Source organism: Camellia sinensis, chromosome 5 (assembly GCF_055761805.1).
Source record: "Camellia sinensis isolate YWXY chromosome 5, ASM5576180v1, whole genome shotgun sequence".
NCBI lineage: Eukaryota > Viridiplantae > Streptophyta > Magnoliopsida > Ericales > Theaceae > Camellia > Camellia sinensis.
In genome coordinates, this window is record NC_138965.1 from 168,199,178 (window position 1) to 168,222,336 (window position 23,159).

At 36.3% G+C, this 23,159-nt stretch overlaps 2 protein-coding genes across 6 annotated transcripts in view; both read left to right on the forward strand.

The window, feature by feature from the left end:
• LOC145791857 (protein MAINTENANCE OF MERISTEMS-like) overlaps positions 1–4,351 on the forward strand; it is a 60,377-nt gene extending 56,026 nt beyond the window's left edge. Inside the window, exon 5 of the mRNA XM_082872312.1 lies at positions 4,257–4,351. Coding sequence (XP_082728438.1) covers positions 4,257–4,351 — 95 coding nt within the window. The remainder of the gene's footprint in view (positions 1–4,256) is intronic.
• A 3,152-nt stretch (positions 4,352–7,503) lies between these two features.
• Positions 7,504–17,603, forward strand: LOC114282054 (putative plastidic glucose transporter 2). Of its 5 annotated transcripts, none has more exons than XM_028224686.2 (15): positions 7,504–8,055; positions 8,677–8,785; positions 9,738–9,849; positions 9,985–10,052; positions 10,209–10,341; positions 10,618–10,717; positions 10,859–10,971; positions 11,116–11,209; positions 12,039–12,192; positions 12,363–12,506; positions 12,783–12,856; positions 15,405–15,493; positions 16,197–16,311; positions 16,839–17,023; positions 17,253–17,603. In XM_028224686.2, the coding sequence occupies exons 2-14, from the start codon at positions 8,710–8,712 to the stop codon at positions 17,019–17,021; spliced, it is 1,455 nt and encodes a 484-aa protein (XP_028080487.1). In that variant the 5' UTR covers positions 7,504–8,055; positions 8,677–8,709; the 3' UTR covers positions 17,022–17,023; positions 17,253–17,603. The 5 variants fall into 5 exon arrangements, with proteins under 5 accessions (XP_028080487.1, XP_028080492.1, XP_082726503.1 ...); XM_082870377.1 differs by having other exon boundaries at positions 7,825–8,055; positions 8,677–8,766; XM_028224687.2 differs by having other exon boundaries at positions 7,846–8,055; positions 8,686–8,785.
• Positions 17,604–23,159: the final 5,556 nt, after the last annotated feature.

Here is a 23,159-nt window from a genome sequence, read left to right on the forward strand (position 1 = left end):
TCAGATTAAGAACCGCGACAACAAAAATCGCGAGTCCGAACTGTAGCAGCGAGGTCCCTCCCCCGCGGACTTGTTACAAGTGAGAATTAAGGTTATTGTGGATTAATTTATTCATGAGGTATTTAATTTGAGTATATAATTTATTACTGGAGACCTTGAGCTGATCTGAAATTGAGGGCCTTACTGATGTGAGAAATCACAATTGATGATGAGAATAAGCTTAATTTGATATTTAGAGTCTTTTGGGAGTTTGATTACAAATCTGATTCGGATGGATATATTTAAATATAATTAATTGGACTCTAATGGAAGTCAAATTAGGTTAATTAAATTATGTGGGACTTGCGATTAATCATGACTTTATAGTATTGATATGGAATTGCATGTTTAAGGATGTGAATTATAAGGATTTGAAGTTGTATCTGTCGGTTATAAGAAAATCTGTTGAAATTACGACGTTTGGACTGAAAATTGAAAGCCTTAGAGGCGCGATAAACCGGAACCGACCACATATTTGTGATCAGCATGATTTTTAGAGCCATTTGGGAAGTTTAATTGAAAATTGATGTCGTTTGATTCGTAAGGGTGCGTTTGGCTCTCCCTAATTGTGACAAGTTTATATATAGATATAGTTATATATATATAATGATATACGAGTTGAACTCATCACTTTTGAGCCCAAAAATATCTGAGGGAGATGGGGAGAGAGAGAGAGAGAGTTCTAGAGAGAACTCAATGAGAAGAAGGGAGAAAGTGTAAGAATGAAAGAGGAAATCAAAGATTTAGCTTGAATTCACCATGATTATGCAAGAACAAGTGGTGTTAAAGGCTTAAGGTAAGATTTCCCCTCTCAATACTTGAAGTTCATAAGCTAAAGAATGAGTTTCATGGGTTATATATGATTATATGTATGTGTTTTGTTTTATCAAGCAAGAAGATGTTGAATCTTTGTGCACAGCATGAATTTATATTCACAACTTGATTTCTTGTAGGAGTTTTATTGCTCTTATAGAGGCTAAAGAGGATTTCACCATGTAAGTGAGCTTGGAACTCCTAACCATGTATACTTTATGATTTTGTGTTTTGATTCTCAACCTTGTTCTTGTAAATGGGAAATTGACTGTTGTTTTGGAGTTATGATTTTTGATGGAAGCTAAGGATATGAAATTTAATATGTGTTAAAGAGTTTTGGGCTTTGATTTACATGAAATTGAAGTTTAATTTTGAAAATGAGGGGTTCCAAGTCAAGAAGCCATTTTTGGACTGATTAGTGTCCCCCACAAAGTTACATTCTGAAATAAAAGCATGTGCTCCCGCACATGCCCTGGATTTCCCGTACGTGCGGATTTGGTCCCACACGTGCGGCACTCCCCTGTTTCTGCTCAATTTTAAATAAGCATATCTCTCTCATCCGGACTCCGTTTTAAGTGATTCATGAGCCTAAATTCAAGCCCCGGAAGTCTAGTTTCCAATGGTGGTGGTCTCACATCCAAATTCTAAGTACACAAATAAATATGCTCAAATTAGTGAATGCTATTCACTTTCTGTCTGCCGATTTCATGCTAATTCTTCATTTAACCCAGTTTCCTTTCGTTTCCTCTTATTTTTCTAGACACGAATTATGATCTATTGAGGACTAATGAGTTTAGAACCAACATAACTAATTGATTAAAGAGCAAAGAAAGGGATAGGTTATATTCATATGTTGTGTTACGTAATTGTGGTTGTAGGTCAAGACGAGGACATCGTCCAACTGCTATCAGAAACCCATCACTGTGAGTAATAGTATAGTAAAGATATGTTTCTCATTATCTATCTTGATTTATGTATAACATGATTCTTTAAATGTTACATTTTATCTAAATGCACAAGGTTCCATGAAATGTGAAATAAGTTATGAACAAGGAATGCGAATTATTTATAATATGATATGGTGGGCCTAAGGTTGTTTTGCTTATTCATTTCATTTATGCTATGGCATGATTGTTTGGTCTTTAAGACCTATTGATTTTTGGTATGGAACAAAGTGCTATACGGAACTAAGTGCTACACGGAACTAAGTGCTACAGTAGGAGTCGCCTCTAAAATTCGTGCAAGTCACCTCTTGAGTCCATACATACATGAATTGGGGCCAAGGAGAGGTGGAGACATGTCGATGTTCCATCTACTCCATTATTAGATACAGTGATACAGTATGATACATTTGGACCTAAGGTCGTTTTGATTTATGATTGAGCCCAACGCCGTTTTGATATATGTGTACCTGAGGTCGTTCAGAACACATGATTTGAATACAAATGTTTTTACATCGCTATATGACTCATGTTACGAAATGTTATTTTATATGAATGAATGAATGTCCTACTTTGAAAGATGATTTTGAACATTTGTATAAGTGGGTGTACCACGCAAAATGTTTTGTAAAGGTTGCAGATATGTATCCCATTTACAAAATCATGGATTTTGATATGATAAATGTTTGTTTTAACATGATTTAAGATACATTTCAGATTTGTGACATATGTTTCTTAATGTTAAGGACATCATTCATTAACCTCTTTACTTTAATATTACTCATTGGGCGTTAGCTCACCATTTTATTTTATATATATGTAGGTGAGCCATCAGGGATCAACACTAGAGTTGTATCGAGGTTTGTCTCTCTGTCAAGCCACCCAGGAAGTGTCTTCGTGTAGAGACGTAGTATAATTTGCCCAACTTAGTTTTGTTCAGGCTATGATGGCTTTTGTGGCGCATTAGGTGCATATGTAATTTTGGGTTGTGAACTTTTGCTTATACCTATATGTCTTGGACTGTATATACATGAACTGCGTATGTGATATTTGTATATATGATATAATGTTTAAGATCCTGGCATTTAAGCACTGCTCAATGGACGTTCTGTTATTATTTTTGGTATCTACTTCCGCTTAAGGCCCTGTATTTGAATAAATATTTTTTTGAAATTTTGGTTTGAGGCCTAAGTACAGGCCAGTCATGGACCAAACTTTTAGGGGTGGATTTTGGTCGTGACAATAATAAACTAAGTACCCCACATTAAAGCGTACTAACACAGCTCAACCCCGCTCACTGTTACTCTTAAATAATACTTAAGTTCATATTCTTCAAGGTCTAAAATTACCCAAGACATGGGTTCTGATCGAAACTTAACTAAAAGTAACTTTAAGATAAAACAGTGTTTTAAACAAATTTTCCTAATCTATTCGCTAACTTTGAAAATTAAAAACCTACTCCATGCTGTTCAAAAAATTCCAAAATGCTTCAGATAACAACTAATATATCCTAAGTTTCAAACCCAACTGGTTTTACTTGATTTGCTTATCAAAATAATTATTTACAATTAATTACACCCAAATAGGTTGTTTTCTGCAGCACTTTAAAGAAATTGACGGTTCTCTTAGTATACACGAGCAAGGCCAAAAATTTAAGAAACTAGACTCGTAATTGGTTCTAATGATGTTGATTTGATAATTTTAGGATTTATACTCAAAGAGAAAGACACTTTCGAAATTACTGTTTAACACTAGTTTTTTGGACAGATTTGAACGCACCAGTTAATATAGATTTTGACTCCAAAAAATTATGAGAAAATTCTGGTATGCAATTCAATATGTAATTAATCTATTATAAAAATTTCAATTCAAAATTCATCCGTTTGATATGATTCCTTGATTTTTAAAATTTATGACTCTGTGTAGAATTTTTGAACTAAGAATTACACCCATTCTTTATACATGAATTTAACTCCTCAGATTTCTTAACAGGATATCTATATACAAAATACATAAACCTACAACATTTCCATCAATGAACTAAATAATAATAGAGTAAGGATAAAGAACAAAGAAAGAAAAGAAGAAAACCAAGGAGGGCTAACCTTTGATGATCACACACAACATAACACACCCAATTCCTTCCTTAGTTGCAACCTTTTGTTTCTCTTCTCTCTCATGGCGGCTGCTGGTAGGGAAATTGTTAGAAGAGCTAGGGTTTTGTTTTTATATATATATATAATTAACAACCCCTATTATTATTATTATTATTATTATTATTATTATTATTATTATTATTATCATCTTTTAAAATTGTGAACATCCATAACAAATTTATTTTAGGTTTAAAATTAATTAAAAGACCCTCCAAATATTTAATTTGCACTTAAAAGATTCACAATAAAATATTTGAGGTTTGTAAAATTATTATTACTTAATTATTTATTTGATTTGTATATTCAGGTTCTCACATTGCCAATACAAGACCAACAGTGAGTAGTAGAGTATCATTCCATAAGGACGTGGTCGATGGTTTCGGGAAAGCATTTACAGACTAGGCAGAGGTTATCCTCAACAATCTGCCTCTGGGACAGCTGGGTTTTAGTGTTAAGCTTTTGATGAAGAATACGCTAAACAAGTGGAGGAAACATGGGTTAGCACGAATAGCCCACACCTAACTCCAATTGGGAATGTAAGGAGAGCTTTGAAAATCCTTAGGCAGGAGGTAAACAGAATTAATTTTGAAATTTCCATCGGTGAAATGCTTCCAGACACGGATATCATCACCAGAATTGAACCAAGATGGAGAGGTGCTTCTAATACTAGCAAGGATTTTGGGGGGAATGATGAAGGAGATAAAGGAAAAGTCCCAATCGTTATCCACCTAACAGTCACACATACGTAGTGAAGAATCATTAGGGGTCAAAGGACCTTCAATACAGCCTCGTAAATGACCACACTTAGCCTAATCATCTACCCAAAAATATATAGTTCTACCATTTTTAAGAAGCATTTTCAACCATTTTTCAAGGATGTCAATACTCTTAAGCATATTCCTCCATATTGGAGATGCTTTATTACAAGATCTCACCGTTTCTCTATACTTTGACTTAAGAGTTTTTGCCCACAGAGAAGTACTCCCACTCGACAATCTCCAATTTAACTTAGCCATTGAGACTTTATTGACCAAATACGTTTGTCTAATGCCTAGCCTACCAACGTTTTTAGGTTTGGTAACCGTGTCCTATGCCACACCATGAATTTTCCTATGCTCCGAGGAAGATCTCCACAAGAATCCTTATTGAGTTTATCAATGGTATTAGCCACCGACTTGGGGATGAAATTACACTGCATAACGTGAGTAGGAATGGCCGCATTCACCGCTTTAATCAGAGTAGCACAGCCAGCAAAGGATAACATCTTGCGCTTCCACCCAACAAGTTTACCTTGAATCTTATCAACTAAACATTGGAACGACTCTTTACTAGGCCTGGAATGGTGGATAGGGTAACCTAAATACTTCCCTAAATTCCTAGTGAAGGGGATCCTTAAAATAAATGTAAGAAGTTGTTGCTTGTTATCTTGAACATTCAAGGAGAAAAGAACTTTGCATTTACCAAAACTAATTTTTTGACCAAATAACGAGCAAAACTCCTGAAGGATGAGAGAGATACAATGGCAATTGGCCTTGGAGGCCTCTCCAAACAGAATGAGATCATCCGCAAAAAATAGATGAGACAAAAGGGGACCATTTCTCGAAACACGGATAGGAGTCCAGTTATTATTGTCATAAGCTTCGGAGATCATAGAGGATAGATACTCTAAGCAAAGAATAAAGATGTAGAGAGAGATATGATCCCCTTGTCTGATTGCCTTAGAAGGGGTAAACTCCTCAATTTTTTCCCCATTGAACAACACAGTTAGAAAGCTAGAAGTCACAAAAGACATGATGAGGTCAACCTAAACAAGTGGAAAATTAAAGGACCTAAGCACAATAAGAATGAAAACTCGATTGTAACCTATTATAAGCTTTATCCAAATCAAGCTTGATCAACATGTTACCTTTCCTGCCTTTTTTCTCATTAAAACTATGCACTACCTTTTGCACAATAACAACATTATCCACTCTACTTCTGCCTGGGATAAAACTAGATTGTAGTGAGCTGATGAGATCATCTAGAAAGGGCCTAAGCCTAGCAACAAGAATTTTTGTAATGAGTTTGTAAATAGTGTTGCAAAGACCAATAAGACAAAACCGAGTGATCACTTCAGGATTGAGGACCTTAGGAATAAGACAAATCAAAGTCTTATTTATTTAGGATACTTATGTGTAGGTCCTAATAAGTGGACTTATTGTCTAATAGGTCTTATGGGAAAAATTTGTTATAAAAAAATGTCACTAATTGTAAGTTTTAGTAACAATTTATAAAAATCATGACAAAAAAAGTCACTAATTGTCAATTTTTAGCGACATATATAAAAAATTGTCACAAAAAAATTATTTTTAGTTACAATTTTACCAAGACTTATTTTTTCAATAGGACTTGATGAGAATTAAATTTAACTATTAAGACTTATTGGTAGTTTACCCTTTGGGATCAATATGACCAGATTCAAAAGCATCAGACACCACTTTAACAACTGAGGGGGCAAGAGGAGTCCAAAACTTGTGGAAAAAAATGAGGTGGAGACCATCAGGTCTGGGAGCTTTCCAAGGTTTGAAGAACCATAACGACCTCTTGATTTCGGCTAGAGAAGGTGTAGCCGCAATAGTAGTGTGATACACCGAATCAATGGAAGATAGCAACTGGAAAGTCGATTCGACACGATGAGACTAAATGAGGGAGTCGGTGAACAAATCCTCGAAATTGGTAAGAATATTAGCCTTAATTACTAATTTAGATTATAGAGATAATAAGGTTAATTAATTGAGATTAATAACTTATTATAATTATTAATATCATTATATATTTTAAATACAATATATGTTGAAATAGTCAATTTCGGTTTAATTCAGTGCATAAGGTGTTTGAATCAATATCTAATCGAAAATTGAAAAAAATCAAATTAACAAATGTACAATCTTATTTTTTTTTTTTAAAATAAACAAAATATAACTATTTCGATCCAATTCAATTAATTTTTTAATTGATTTTTTTGATTTATCTTACCTCCCTGATTGAAGGTATAATTAATTGTATAAATTACAGACCTACGAACGAGGAGTATGTGCAAATAAAAAAACACGAAAATTTAAGTTATGTTTGGTTTTAATTTTTTAGCTAAAAAATCATAAAAGATAAAATTGATTACATAAATTAATAAAATAAAATATCATATCTAAATGATAATCATTATATTTTTTCTCTCATAAAAATTAAAAAATTCAAAAACAAAAATTAAATGAGACTAAAAAAATCAAACTAAAATAATAAAAAAATTAAAAATTTAATTTATTTTACCTCTTCCTAAACGAAGCGTTAGACGGAAGAAACACCTGGCGCTTTCTATGATCTTAAGTAGGTCGGTAAGATATGCTTCCCCACAACATACCTACCAACACTTCTTACAATCGGACACCTGTCTAAAACCAAGTAGCTTGCATTTATTAATGAGACACTAGTTTGACCATAATACCCTCTATTTCCCCCAAAATAACCAACCAAACCACTCTTTTTGAATGACGTGTGGTACACTACAAGAGTCTTTTGCCTCAGACTCCACTTCCTAGGACGACCACTAAGGTCACCTGGAATCTCAAAGAAAGCTCATTTATTTATTTTTTATAAAAAAAAGTTATTTATTTTTTATAAAAAAAAAGTTATTAATTTTATTTTTAATAAGAAAGCTCATTTATTTATTTTTTAATTTTATTTTTTATAAAAATAAAAAAAAGTTTATTAATTTTATTTTTTATAACAAAGCTCATTTATTTATTTTTTATAAAAAAAATTAAGTTGGCTTGTCCTGTCTCTCTCTCTCCACGTGTAAAGAAAGGACAGCTTGTCTTTCACTGAAGTGAAGATACCACAAGTTACACCCTAGGCGCATAATAGCACCGATCCCTTCATTCTTGTACCTATGTGTATGTGTATGTATGTATATATAGATATTTACGAAAGAATTCATAGTTTCAGGAAAGCTTAGCGAGGTTTCATCTGGTTCGGAGTCTGAGCAGGGGAGGACTTGACTGTAAGAGAGCGATTTCGCTTGTAATCTCTGTAATTTGCGATCTTGATCGTCGATCGTTGGATGATCTAAGGTAATGAGCTTCGAATCGTTACATACAAGCTCAATTTCTCTGTAAATTTCATTGAATTGAGCTGTTTTGTGTTTGTTAATCTTGATTTCTTTTAGGTGAATATAGCTCAGCTAGCATATTTATTTGTATATAATTAAGCATATATATGTGTTTTTTGTGCATGTATATATTTATGTATTTATATGCTTGCATGAACGTGTTAACGGAGTTGTGTTTATGAGATCTAGGATTTTGCCTTGTATAGCTGAATTTTGTGAGGCCAGGGCAAAATTGAGATTCAATTGACTAGTTTCTCTGAATAAACTGTTTGGTTTCTGAGAAAGCAGAGGAGAAACAAATTCAAGATGTATTGAAATACAATTTAGTGTCTATAACTTCCCAGGAAAAGAAAGCTGAAAAACTTTCCTCAGCTAACGCAAACTGTTGTGTGAAGGATTCATAAGGCTTGTGTGTGGAACTTTTGTTATTTTTTGTCTTTTGGACATGACCGATGATGGATCATGAAAGAATCAATGCTTCAACATATTTTATGTTCATACACTTCCTTAGCAACCAAACGGGTGATTGATCATGCGCAATGAATAGACTTTTATGAAATTTTGATTGGTCTGCACTTTTTAGGTGATCTAGTGTGGGGGTTGATCGAGTTGTGGCATGTGGATACGTCTTCGCGATTCCTCCAAGCGAATGCCAAGGGATTATGATAACACGGTAGATAAAGAAAATTCGGGTAACCCTATTCATTACCGAGGCAATTGAATGTTGTCCTGTGCCATACGTTATTTTATCTACTCATATTTTTGCAAGCTTATTATTTGTGGAGCTGAGAGGCTTAGTAAATTACTATACTTTAACATGGGCGTAGACAAGGCCTTGTTTCTTCTGATTGGAAAAATATTTTTGGAGTTTCAATATAATATTGGAGTTCGATTAGATTTTGCACTTCTAAAAGCAAACATTTATTGTTTGTTTCTCTGTTTCTGTTTGTGTGTGTCATTGAAATGTATAATAGAAAGAATAATTGAAAAGAAATTAAAGAAAGACGTACTTTGAGTCGTTTTATGTTGTACCGTATGTTACCTAGAATGCGGATCGTTTTGGTTCGAGGAATGGGTATAGGAATGTGCTACTCCCCATGCTTTAAAATGTGATTCGATAAATGTGATTCGATAAGAGTAGACTTCTTAATTTGACATCTAATATATTATAGTGTATTTTTCTTCATATTAGTCGTTCGACAACATAGTTCTATAATCATTATCAGCCATTGTTATACATTTTGTCAATCCAAATCTCCACCCCATCTATATTTTAGTTTATTATATTTGACTTTTTCCCTTTTAAGGAGAACTTTTAATTAAAAACATAATAAAAATTATGGGATTGCTTTAGATTGCTAAATTCACTATTTTGGAATGAAAGTATACCATGTTTCAAACATAAGTTCCAAAACGAAAGTCGCTAGGGTGTAAGTGTTTTCTAGTAACACTGGTTGTACCTCAAATAAATTCGAAATAGAGTGTTATTACAATGACTGTAGTTTATGCACTATTTACATTTAACTATGCACTTGCTTGTAATTTTTAAGTTTATTGAGTGCTTTGTTTTCTGGGGCATAATTTTATGAACGATTTTGAGCAGTATGGTATGGTACCTGGACTGAATTATTGTTTGTCTTTTAGCCCTTTTACAGAACAGTATGGGGCAAGAGACCATGAATCCCTCTTGGAAGCTCTCTCTTCCGCATGTGCTCGTGGCAACTACAGCTTCATTCTTATTTGGCTACCATCTTGGGTTTGCTCTCGATCTTGGACTTTCTTCTTTTGCAGTTTCTTATTGTCTTTTCTTTCTTTCTTTATCCTTTTCACCCGACTGATAAGCAAGAATTAAAAAATTTTGATTGTGGCATTTTCTCTTTTGTCTAAACAGCGTAGTTAATGAACCACTTGAAAGCATTTCAATTGATCTTGGTTTCAGTGGGAATACCTTGGCAGAAGGTAGCATACAAACTGGACGTTTCATGTTGTTTCTTTTTTGTTTTTTTCGCCTGAACTAATTTTTTTATGTGCATATGAAAATAAAAGAAACTAATATACTTTCTGTTTCTGCATTTGGTTTCTGGTGTTTTGGTTGTCTTGTTATGCCAAATGAAGGTCTAGTGGTCAGTACATGTCTGGCTGGTGCCTTCATTGGATGTCTACTCAGTGGTTGGATTGCTGACGGGGTTGGGCGCCGAAGAGCTTTTCAGTTGTGTGCTTTGCCTATGATTATTGGTGCTTCTATTAGGTAATATGTCTGCACATATAGTTAATGCTTTGCCTTGTATGATGTTTGCATGGACTCTTTTAAGTTTGTGAAGTACCCTTGTTGGACATTCGACACTTGAGTAAGGATATGGGATAAGTGTCCAATATGCCTCGTTGGACATGCACCCAACAAGTATTCATAGTAGTGAAGTTTGGAAAATACTATGCTTACCAATTATTGGTATTGTTTGCATCATCCCTTTTCTCTAGTTTTCTCCATTTTTAGTTTGGAAAATACTAATTCATGCACTTTCAGTGCAATGACAAAAAGTTTGGAAGGTATGCTTCTTGGGAGGTTTTTGGTTGGGACTGGATTGGGTGTGGGCCCCGCTGTTGCATCTCTCTATATCACAGAGGTAAAACAACCATATTTTGTTGCATTTATAGCGCAAAATGTATAGGTGTCTAATTTATTTGTTTGTATTTTTTGGTAACTTAGAGATCCATATTCTAGGAGTGCTTCTGTCTTATCTGGTTTTACTTGTATGTATGAACAGGTTTCTCCTTCTTTTGTTCGGGGTACTTATGGAAGCTTCATTCAGATTGCAACATGTCTTGGACTAATCGGAGCTCTGTTCATTGGAATCCCTGCCAAGAGTATTGCTGGTTGGTAAGCAAAAAGGAATGAATGCTACAGTATTTTTAACTTTATCAGGGACTAAACTGGTTGAACCTTTTTATTGTTATTTTTTATTAATTTATTTATGTCTAGGAAGAAGTGGTTGGTAAAAAATTTATTATACTTTCTGCTCAGGTGGCGTTTATGTTTTTGGGTGTCTGCAATTCCAGCTGCAATACTTGCTCTTGCCATGGCATTCTGTGCGGAGAGTCCACATTGGCTACATAAGGTTTGCTGGCATTTGTATCTGTTATTTTCCTGAGATTGATTTTTAGATTATTTTTTGTGTGTTATCACTAGCTATTGTCTTAAATGGCTGAAGTGCTTACGAAGATCATATTTTTTGATGTATAAAAGAGAGATTTGAAATGAATGGAAGTTATTGTTGATATTACTCAAGGAAGCAGATACCCTACTTATTCTTATAATTGCTATTGTTTTCTTCCCTTTGCACAATCTGCTTGCAATTGGTCTTTGCTGTCCTTTATCAACTATTTTCAATATTCTCCATGAGTTAACTCTCTCTCTCTCTCTCTCTAGTAATCCTCGTGATGTTAAGCAAATGACTAAAATAAATTTTGAGTTTTGCATATATTTGAAGCATCATTTTCTCGGAGTTCAAGTTGACTTCAATTTGTAAGCATGTTGTCATTTATATCATTGTATTCTAGGTGGTTTTTTTCTTGCTACCTTTCAGTATATATTCTTGAACTTGAGAAGAATATTTTTCAATCTGTTAACTTCTGAATAAACACCTCTCTGTCTCTCTGTCTCTCGCAAAATGGTATATGCTGCCCATTGCTTGGCAATGGAAACTTTTCTTGATTAATAGAAAGTCGCAATTTATTTTATACATTATTTTTATCCTCATTTGATTTTCCTTCCATCAAAAACACCTTATTTCCTATGTTCCTTCTTGTTAAAAAATTCTGATGGTTCAACTTGATGTGGTGTAAGATCAAATTTTACAACAAATTGATTAAATTAACCAATTGCTGTTGCATTATGTACTTATGCTATGTGGAAAGTAAATGCTGAGTTTCTTATTTGTGTAATAGCAAGGTAGAATTGCTGATGCGGAAGCTGAATTTGAGAAGCTTTTAGGAGGATCACATGTCAAATCTGCAATGGCAGAATTGTCTAAGTTTGACCGAGGGGATGAGACTGATACTATAAAGTTCTCAGAATTGCTTTACGGTCGCCACTTCAGAGGTAGATGCAATGTTTTCTGATAACACCCTTTTGGGATTTCTGAGCGATTCATTACATTCTTGTCTTTCTACTGTTGAGGTTCACATAATGATGCAACCACCACTTTTGCTCTCTCTCTCTCTCTCTCTCTCTCTTCGAAATGCGTTGGTATTCACTCCTTCCTTTTGCAGTTGTTTTTATTGGGTCAGCCCTGTTTGCTTTACAACAGCTATCAGGAATAAATGCTGTTTTTTATTTCTCTTCAACTGTGTTTAGAAGTGCGGGAGTATCTTCAAACCTTGCAAACATCTTCATAGGAATTGCAAATTTATCAGGTACATTTCATTTCTTAGTAGAGTAACTTTTCTTACTTGTGGATGACCTATCATATAAAGTGGGTCTTGTTTCAATTTCAAAAATTTTATTATTGCATTACACATCAGTTAGTAAGAAAAGTTTGTAAGATTTGTTAGTTTGTATAACATTTTTCTTCTCAGTGGCCTACTCCTTCTCTCTCTCTCTCTCTATATATATATATATATATATCCAGCCACTTGTGTATATAAGGGTATTGACACTGTTATTTGACCAAAAAATATAATGTTCTTCAGGTTCTATTATTGCATTGATTTTGATGGATAAGCTAGGGAGGAAGGTCCTCCTTATGTGGAGTTTCTCTGGCATGGTACAGTATCACATTTTATTTTCTAATAAACTTGCTTATGTACTATTGCAATTGTGATTAATAAAATTCAACATTATATCATACAACTGAACAGAGGAAGAGAAAGCATGATGGACTTAATATGTGCATACGTAGAACTCCCTTTGTATATCTTTGGAGCACAAGTTGGTTACTGTCCATAAAAAAAAGTTAAAAAAATAAAATAAAAACTAAAGTTGTGAAGTTTTGCAGATTCTGATTGAGTAAAAATACAGGAGTATTATACTCAAGGCAATAAATGATAAGTGTATAAAGAAAAAATATCTGTTAGCCTATGTATAGGAACTATTTTTTACCATTCTCATCCTTCTCCCCATTCACAGAAGCAGCGCCTCCCCCCTTTTCCTTGCAACCATTGTTGCAGCCCACATGCATAAAAAATGCAATGAATATGCTGATATTATACACACACACACACACACACATATATTTTAGCAGAACTGGGTTTGTAATAGATCTGAGAATAAGAGGTCATGTACCTCATAACATATCTTATTGTTCAAGTGTACACAAGTGGTTTGTTGTTTTCATGCAAGAAGCATAAAAACTATTACTTCACCAACTGGCACTTTTTTTTCATTGTTCCATGTTGGTTGTGGCGGGTGAGGGAGGGAAGGGGCTTGTGATGGGAGGGAGGAAGCATGGCAGCAGTTGAGGAAGGGATGTTTATGGGCAAATGTAACTCTTGACTATATTTCTGTCTCATTTGTAGATAAGTTGCTATACATGGTCTTAGTAAATTATTTTTTTTCTCCATTAAAAGGAATTAACTGTGATAAATTTGCCACTTATGTGACGAACGAAATGGCCTTTGATAGAGTCAAGTAGAAGAAGGATTTATGTAGCCGACCCCATTTGATGGAACTTAGGCTTGGCTTGTTGTGGTTTGGTTTGGTAAATTTATCATTTATTGCCTTAAATATAATATAATCCCTAAAAATAACTAGTTTTTGTTTAGGAGTTGTTTCCTTGAAATAGTTTGGCCTTCCATTTTCATATGCATTCTTGAAATTTGACAAGGGTAAAGAACACTCCTACAAGTAGAGACACCAAAATGATGTAGGACAGCTGTGGTTGATTACAGCCTGGTGTATATGTCTGAAAGATTGGTAAAAATTTTGCATGCGTTAGGATTTCTAGGGGTTTTGCAAGAGAATAAGGTTCTAGGGTAGTATTTAGGATAATCAAAAAAGAACATAGAGTGTATTGTCAGTGTTGTGTACAAACAGAGAGCAGTAGCATTGTAGATTTTGGGTTCTTTTGATGTGCCATAGTCGTATATAATCTAAGGAGGGATAAATAAAGGCTTATTCTTTGAGAATTTAAGGATAAATAAAGGTTGACTAAATCTGGTTAAGGGCTGTAAAAGGCTTAAAATTGCTGAAAATTAAGAAGAAGATGGTAGAGATTTTAGGCTCCACAAATAATAAATAAATTTCCATTCATAATTAAAATAGTTCTCTATATAGATTTCTAATCACTCCTAACCTGTCAATACTTGAACCCCTAATTTGGAAGCTGAAGCTTTTAATTCTAAACCCTGTTTGATCAAACTAAAAGTCATATATAAAGGCCCATTACAACTTGAAAAAGTCATATATAAAGGCCCATTACAACTTGACTTGTATTAGGACTTGTGGAAATCCCTACAACCCATCTCTAGAAAATCCCAAAATTACAAAAAAAAAAAAAAAAGAAAAAAAGAAAAAAAGAAAAGAAACCCTGATCTGTGAAACATTAAAAGTACATATGAACTGACCTTTTTTACACCCAACCTGAATAATTATGGGCTCCATGATTAGAGCCTCTACCATACCCTGACTGAAACTTGGCCTATGTTTTATGGACTCTTCTAAATTCATGAAGTGCCTGTGGCGGACACTTGATACTTGAGTAAGGGTATGAGATATCTGTATGACATGCTTAGTTGGATAAGTATATCTAAGTAGTTGAGTTCACTATAACTATGCATGACACTCCCGTTTATGCATAACATGCTCTATGTTAGACTGTAACACACTCTACCCTAATATAATATATATATATATATATATATACATAAAAAATGAAATCTAACCATGTCTTGGTGTCCTTGGACATGATAATTAGATAAATTTGACACCTAGGCACATACCTTTACGAGACATCCATACCAGAGTTGTGCAACATAGAACTTGGCTAATATGCACGTGTCTTATAAATAATACACGTGTCTCCAACTGCATCAATTATATAGTGCAATTTCCAATTTCAACTGTGTCTTCAAGGATTGTGATCCTCTCCATTAAATGTTTGTAATGAAGAGGCTCCATTACATCATCCAATGGTAAATATAATGATCTTTCCTTATTTTAAAATAATTATAAATTTGCATTTCTATTTCATATAGTGCTGTGCTTTCTGTTATGAGCTTATCATAGTTGCCATATAACACTTGCCTCATTCAACTATTTTATTTTTCAAGAAAATGAATGGATTTCTGATTTATTTCTACATTTAATCTACTCAGGTGATATCAATGGCCCTGCAAGTCACTGCTGCGGGTCTTCCTGTATCAGCTTCTGGAGCTTTGTACCTCTCTGTTGGTGGCATGCTGCTGTGAGTTCTGTTTTGACTTGCACTTCTAATAAGATGCACATGTATTGTTCATCCAACAAAAAAAAAAAAAAAAAAAAAAGAAAAGAAGTGTGTGCATCTGAATGATGTATGCAAATTAGGCTCCGAATGCTGTGAATTATTTGTGACCAAAATCACATTTCAGATGATTGAACAATAATGTTCATAATATTTCAGCTTAAGCTGACAGGAGAAAGTAGCTTAAGCTGAAATATCATTGAAGATTATTCTTGAATCATCGGAAATGTGTTTTTGGTCATAATACGAGACTAGATAGTAAAAATATGAGATATATTTATATAGCACATTGTCTTAATCCTTGGGATTGATTTAGAGTCTGTTTTTGGATTTGAAAGATTATGTTCAGACCCCTAATATAAATAGCATGTCAGCTGAATTGGACTCTTTTGCTTTTGATTAAAATTGGGTTAGTCTCCAGATATTTGCTAGAAAGACCCCCCCCCCCCCCCCCCCCCCCCAAAAAAAAAAAAAAAAAAAAAGAAAGAAAAAAGAAAGAAGAAAAGAAAAAAAGAAAAAGGAAACATTGCGAGTGTTGCATTTTAGCAGCCACCTTGAGTGGTCATGATAGGTTGTTTCTGCATTTATGTAATTTGCAATAGCAGCCAAGGGTGAAAGAGTGCATGTATAGACTGTCTTGATTGAGAATATTGAACTTCTTCTGCAGGTTTGTCTTCACATTTGCTTTGGGAGCTGGTCCAGTTCCTGGTCTCCTCCTATCAGAGATCTTCCCCAGCCGAATTAGGGCCAAAGCTATGGCATTTTGTATGTCTGTACACTGGGTAATATACTTTTACCTTCTTATTTGTGTAAATTACACTAATCTTCCTTGAGGATTATAGAAAATATATTAGGCCCCATGAGTTTGGCATAACTACATTGAGTTCTCTAAAGATTTTAATTTACGTAACAGTTAGTCCTCTTTTCATCAATAATTCATTAGTTATATGAATGGAAAAATGATAATCATCTATTTTATATTGAAATGTATATTTTACCTCGTTTATTCATATGTCTACACACCATCTATATTAATTTTGGTCCACTTAGCTTTATTGAAAGGGAGATCGATGTGATTATACTAAACTTGTGAGGCTTATTGTATTTTATCTAAACCTCAATGGTGAATATAGATCTCTTGATAACGAAGTGTGGGACTTGTAGAAAGTGGACTTATAAAGTCTTTACTTGTTAGAATGATTCATATTTGACCTACTGTTGAATTCATTAGGAATAAAATTGAGATATCAAGGGAAGGGAATTTCATCTCTTTTGCTTATTTTAACTGTTTGGCTGGGATTCTTTTCAGGTGTTTAATTTCTTTGTGGGCTTGCTGTTCTTGCGCTTGCTTGAGCAACTTGGGCCACAGGTCTTGTACACTATTTTTGGTACCTTCTGCTTGATGGCAGTGATTTTCGTGAAGAGGAATGTGATGGAAACGAAAGGAAAATCACTCCAAGAAATTGAGATAGCTCTTCTTCCGCAAGATTAGAGGTATTTTTCTTTCTTGTCAAAATAGTTTCCAATAGAAGTTTGTGTCAAGCGAAGAAATAGATTTTTTTTTTTAAATTTTATTTGCTGATGTTGCGAATGTATGTGCTTGCTGCAGTTGAATATGACGTCAAAAATAGTCTCCAATAGAAGTTTGTGTTGAGCAAAGTAATAGATATATTTTTTTTAATTTTTTTTTTGCTGATGTTGCGAATGCATGTGCTTGCTGCAGTTGAATATGTTGTCAAAAATGGTTGGAGTTCTTTAGAAGATTGAAGCATTGAATGCCCTCGTGGATTTGGCAGATCATCTTGGTTTGCATGAAGACTGAAGTTCCGATATAGATTCAACGGAAAGCTTCAGTGCCCAAGGGGTTGCTTTAATCAAGTTCTAGTAGATAGAAATTTAGCAGGCAGGTTTTGACTTGCTGAGGCCAATGTACCCCTATATGAGCTTTTAATAATTCAGCGTCTTGCATGCAAGATTTATCCCCTAAAGCTGTTTATTTACAGGAAATACGAATGATGGATTCGAGTTCTGTTTTTATAAATGTTTATATATTGCAGCTTGCAAATAGGCATGATGGATTTGAGTTCATATATCTTAAATAACTCTTGTATAAAAAAGATATACTAGTTTTTAGATCTTCAATTTGTGTAGTGACCATAAAACAAAAGAGATTTATTTTTGTTTTTTGTTTTTTTCCTCGACACATTCATTATTCAAATACAATTGAAGGTTCTATTGAGGAAATGAGAGGAACCATTTTCTTGAGAAAACTGAACTAATCTGAAACAATTCTCTTGACAAAACCAAACTAATCCGTTTTTTTCTTTTTATTCCAATCCAAACGGAGTGTAAGAGTAAATATAAATTAATTTAATAACAAAAAGGAATTTAGTAGTTTTTTATAAACTTGGAGTGGAGGAGGAGGGAGTGAATCATTGACTCTGTTCTCCATTCTGGTCAGTTTGCTGACAAAAACATAACTATTCTTGTAGATTATGAAACAATGTTGCAGTGCCTAAGATACACGTTATATTCATACAGATTTATATAGGTGAACTGGCTTTGTCAGGCATTGGACACTTTTCGAACACCAAAAGCACCAGAAAAACTACATTATGCGTCAAAAAGTAGTTCACATACTCCGTACTGGCCGCAAAAAGCCCTAAGCAACACAACCTCCACAACACCATTGTCCGGATTGAACCGGATTAGGATAAAATCAGAATCAATCTGTTATCTAAGATTCTTGAAAAATTGAAACTAATCCAATCTATTTAAATCATGAACCAATCTAAACCAATCCATTTAAATACGGATTGGATCAGTTTAAGACTACGGATTCACATAATTAAATAACAAAAAAAAAATATATATATATATATAACACTTTAATTTCATAAAAATATAAACACAGCGCTATATTAGTTCCACAATAACAACATGTTTTTCTATAATAGTGACATACTGTTCTAGAATTTAAACAACCATAAGAAACCTTGTTTCATTATAAGTATTTAGACCATTACAAATTAAAACTAAAAACTAACAAACAAAAGTAATAAAACAAGATATTATACGGTTTTAAGTTTGAGTTTAGATTTTATATAGAATAAGAGAAGATACTATGGGGGAGGATGTATAATAAAAATATAGACTATTTGCATACGGTTCCAATCCGGAACCGTGAGGTTCAATCCGGAATCAATCCGTAATCAATCCGTGGACTACGAATTTTTAATTCTTCAATCCAGAACCGAATCGTAAATTCAAAAAATCAATCCAAACCTATCGAGTTAGACTGGACTGGATCGAATTACGAATTTCATGGATTCTTTCCTCAGCCCTAATAACACTCAATACCCCTGCTGTTAAAAGGAAAGAAAAAGATGTGTTACACAATAATGCAAGGACAAGACTACAAAGATCAAATAAGACACTAAATATTACATTTTATTTTTGACCGCCCCCTCACAAGGAGGGGCCAGTCAAAAATGCGGTCAATCATTTCGTATCGTGGTATCTGGATTCTATTTGATGAATGTGACAGGCAAGTTTAGATTGTTGACTCACGAAGAGCAAGTAATATTATAGCAGAAAGCTAGAGCTTATGATAGTTTCGGTTCTATAATTATATATACCCATCATCACCATGCATAAAATTTTTGAACTCATCAAATCTTATATGTAAGTCAATGTTTGACATGTAGTGTTGTTGACAATTATAAAGCTTATGTTAAGTGCTTCTATTCTAAATTACAAAAATAAGAAACTTTTTAAGTAACGAGTGTGTGACCTGAGATTGTTTAGATTATCATCATTAACCAAATCCCATATTGAAAACCCAAACACAACGAGATATCACTACAAAAAAAACTAAGGTTCTAGGAATTAAAATTTAGAGATAAAATTATTTTTTAGGGACCAAATAATTTTGTTAGGAAAAGTATCGTTATTATATTTTTAGCAACAAAAATTGGACATTAGTGATGAATTATTATCTTTTTGGGGCCAATTTTTTTGTCTCAAAAAATAAACCATTTTCAGACCAAATTATTTTGTCTTTAAAAGTATTTATTAGTGACATTTTCAAAATTTAGTCGCTAAAAGTCTTATTTTTGATTTTTCGGAACGACTTTTTAGCGACTATCCTCATGACAATGAAAATTGGTTCTTAAATGTCTTTTGCAATAAAATTTCACTTTTAGAGATCAAAATATTTAATTTCTAAAACTCTTATATGTTGTTGTGTGACATGGATAGGCCCATAAGGCTTACAGCCCACAGCAAACAACCCCAAACCCATTGCTTGGGACCCATAGCATAACCCGGCTGGCAAAGCCCAGGACAGCTGGAGGCCATCTGGGCATGGAGGGCCAATGACATTCGGGCATATGGCAGGTGAAACACAGGCCACATCAGCAGACAAAGATCTGCAGAGTTATTGCCACAACACATCACCATTAATGCAGCCCATCACAGCATTTATTACAACAACACCTCATCGTCGGAATAGAGCCCCCTCACCCTGAACAAGGTAAGCTACGGCATAGGCTTTCGGCGGAGGGGGGCACATTGCAAGGGACAGTGAAATGATTACCAAAGGATATAAGTAAGAATCGAAGACAAGAGGAAGGTTAAGCTTTTCTATCTCTCTCTCTCTCTTTCTATATTTCCTTCTTCTTTTACTGATTTGCTCGCCGGAGGATTCACTGGGGGACTACCCTGTTCCCCTTTGGACTTGCTTGCAGGTCATCTGGTGAAATCATCCGCCTGGATCGGAACTTGAAGAGCTTGGACCAGCCCGACCCATCCACCCAGGACGAACTGCATCATCAGTTGGCGCCGTCTGTGGGAACTTGTGGTTTATTCGTGCGCTAGTTGTGTTCACTATCGCCGGAGCCCCCCTTTCTCCCCGTTACCTTTCCCTCTCACCCGTCCAGGTGTATGGTCACGACTAGATCCATGGCTTCTCACCATAATACCGCCGATCACCAAATAGACCCTCCCCCATCCAAACAACCCACCACAGTACATCATCGAACTTACCAACAGCATTAACCGCATGGCCGAGCAAAACCAGGCCCTGATCAGTGCTTTACTCCAAAGAAACCTCCCCGCTCCACCTCCAGATATTCCACCCAACCAAGAAAGAACCCCGGTCCACACTGCTCCACAACCCCCTCCGCTCAACCCAGAAGGTTTACAACCTCTTCCTCCTCCACATATGAGCCTACCACCTCCACCCTACGCCCGTCAGTCGTGGCACTAGCCCCTAAGGGGGAAGCCAGCAGCGTTCAGCCTCCATTGACCGACCATGGCGACAACATTCCCCTCTGGGACGCTGAACTCCAAGCTATGAAGCTCCAACTACAAGGGGTCATGCAGAACATTCAGCACAAGCCCTCAGTCACCGCCAACTCGCCTTTTGTTGCCTCCATCTAGGACAAACCATTGCCCGCCAAGTTCAAAATGCCCACCATTGACTCTTTCGATGGCACGACGGACCCAGTCGACCATCTGGAAACCTACCGCACCCTCATGATCCTCCATGCTTTCCCTGACGAGATCATGTGCCGAGCTTTCCCCGTGACACTGAAGGGATTAGCTCGGTTGTAGTTTAGCCAGTTACCGGCGGACTCCGTCTCCACCTTTCAACACCTCAGTGACTCTTTCCTGAGCCATTTTATCGGAGCCCAGCGTCAGAGACGCCCAGCCACCCAACTCCTTAACATTCGTCAGACCGAGGGGGAGTCGCTCCGCAGCTTCGTCACCCGCTTCAACACCGAAGCCCTTCAAGTAGCGGAGAACGATGACAAGGTCGTCCTCACGGCTTTTATGGCCGGCCTACGGTCATCGGATTTTCTTTTCTCCCTCTCCAAAAACCCTCAAACCACCATGGCAGCCTTACTATCCAAAGCCCAGAAGTACATGAATGCTGAAGATTCCCTGGCCGCTCGGCAGGAGCCAATCACTAAAAATCTGACCCCCAGAGACAAGAGGAAAGACTCAGAACTCAGGACCGCCCAGTATAATAGCCAAAAACCCCACTATAATGACCGACCCCACCGAGCCGACCGGTCGGCTCCGACCCGACCGCCCGGTCGGTTCGAGTGGTACACACCACTCAACTCTCCCATGGAACACGTTCTCAATCAGATCCAGCGGGACTACCCCCTCAAGTGGCCCCTGCCTTCACGAAACCCTTCCAATCGGAAAGATCAGTCCAAATATTGTCGTTTCCACCAAGACCATAGCCATACCACCGACGAGTGTATTAACCTCAAAGATCAGATCGAGACCTTCATACGTCAGGGCCGCCTCAGCCGATTCACAGACACCCGCCCTCAGTAGAGGCAAAGAACCGACCTTCCCAAGAACAATCGCCGGCATACACCACCCCGGAACCAAGCCCCACCTAACCAAGGCCATGATCGCCCACCGCCACAGCCTCGACCTCCGGGCAATCCCCCTCCACCAGTCGGAGAAATCAGAGTCATTTCAGGCGGCCTTTCTTGCGGGGGACCATCCCGCTTGGGTCAGAAGGCAGAGCTCAGAAAAATAAGGCAGGGCTCAGACAAAGCAGTGGCGACGGTGGACCGACCTTCCAAACAGTCAAAACAGTGGATCGAACCCATCACCTTCACGGACACCGACTGTACAGGAGTCCGTTACCCACATGATGACCCTGTAGACACCCCATTTTTGACCGTCCTCAAGACTTGGACGTCACCGTTTGAACACCCGGTGATCATCCATGTTTGTGTTCGTTTGGAGTTCCCGGAGGTCTCGGCTACGCGCCTTGCCTCAGGATCTCCGAACTCGATTGTTTAGTGTCTGGTTTTGCACCAAACACTTGTGTTTTTCCTTGGAGGGGCAGGGAATGCCTTGTGAGGCATCCCCACACATCACCGGCCATGGCTAGAGGCCACCGGCTGGTGTTTTGTTGCCATCGGCAATGTGTACTGCCGGTCAGCACTATTTGTTGTCGATCGGCAGTCCATTTTGTCAAAATGGCAATTTTGAGCAGCCGACTACTGTTCATCTACTTTTTGTAGATATTTTGTGCCAGCTGTGATAGCTGGCACCCACCCTGCTTCCCTCCATACACGTGTATGGAGGGATTTCCCTCTAAGAAGCTTGTTTGGAAAGCTTTGCAAAGGAGGACTTCTATAAGAGGAGGGCTCTTCTCCTTGTTCTAGGGTTAGACATTTTAGAGATAAAAAATACAGAGGAGAGCTCTGGTTTTAGGGTTAGGGTTTGATACACATTCTCTCTCTCTCTTTTTCTCTCTTGTGTGTGTTTAGGTGCATTTGTGTCTTACTATTGCACACAAACACATAGTATTACACCTTCCCTTGGCTATTGAGGTTCTAAGGGACTGTTTTCAGAGTTTTAGGGTGGTTTTGAGCTTGAAGAACCAGCTGGTCCACCATTTTTGAAAGAGGTCTACAAGGGTAAGAAGTTTGTCCCTTTATTCCCCATTTTTGCATTGTATTTTGCCTATCTTAGAATTGTTTTTGTGCTTAGTGTATAATACAAAAAAGTTCTGTTTTTAGGCCCTCTAAATAGTTTGTTTAGAGTGTTTTGTGGTTTGGAGGAGTTTGACCCCTCTTAGGCCTTGAAAGGCCCC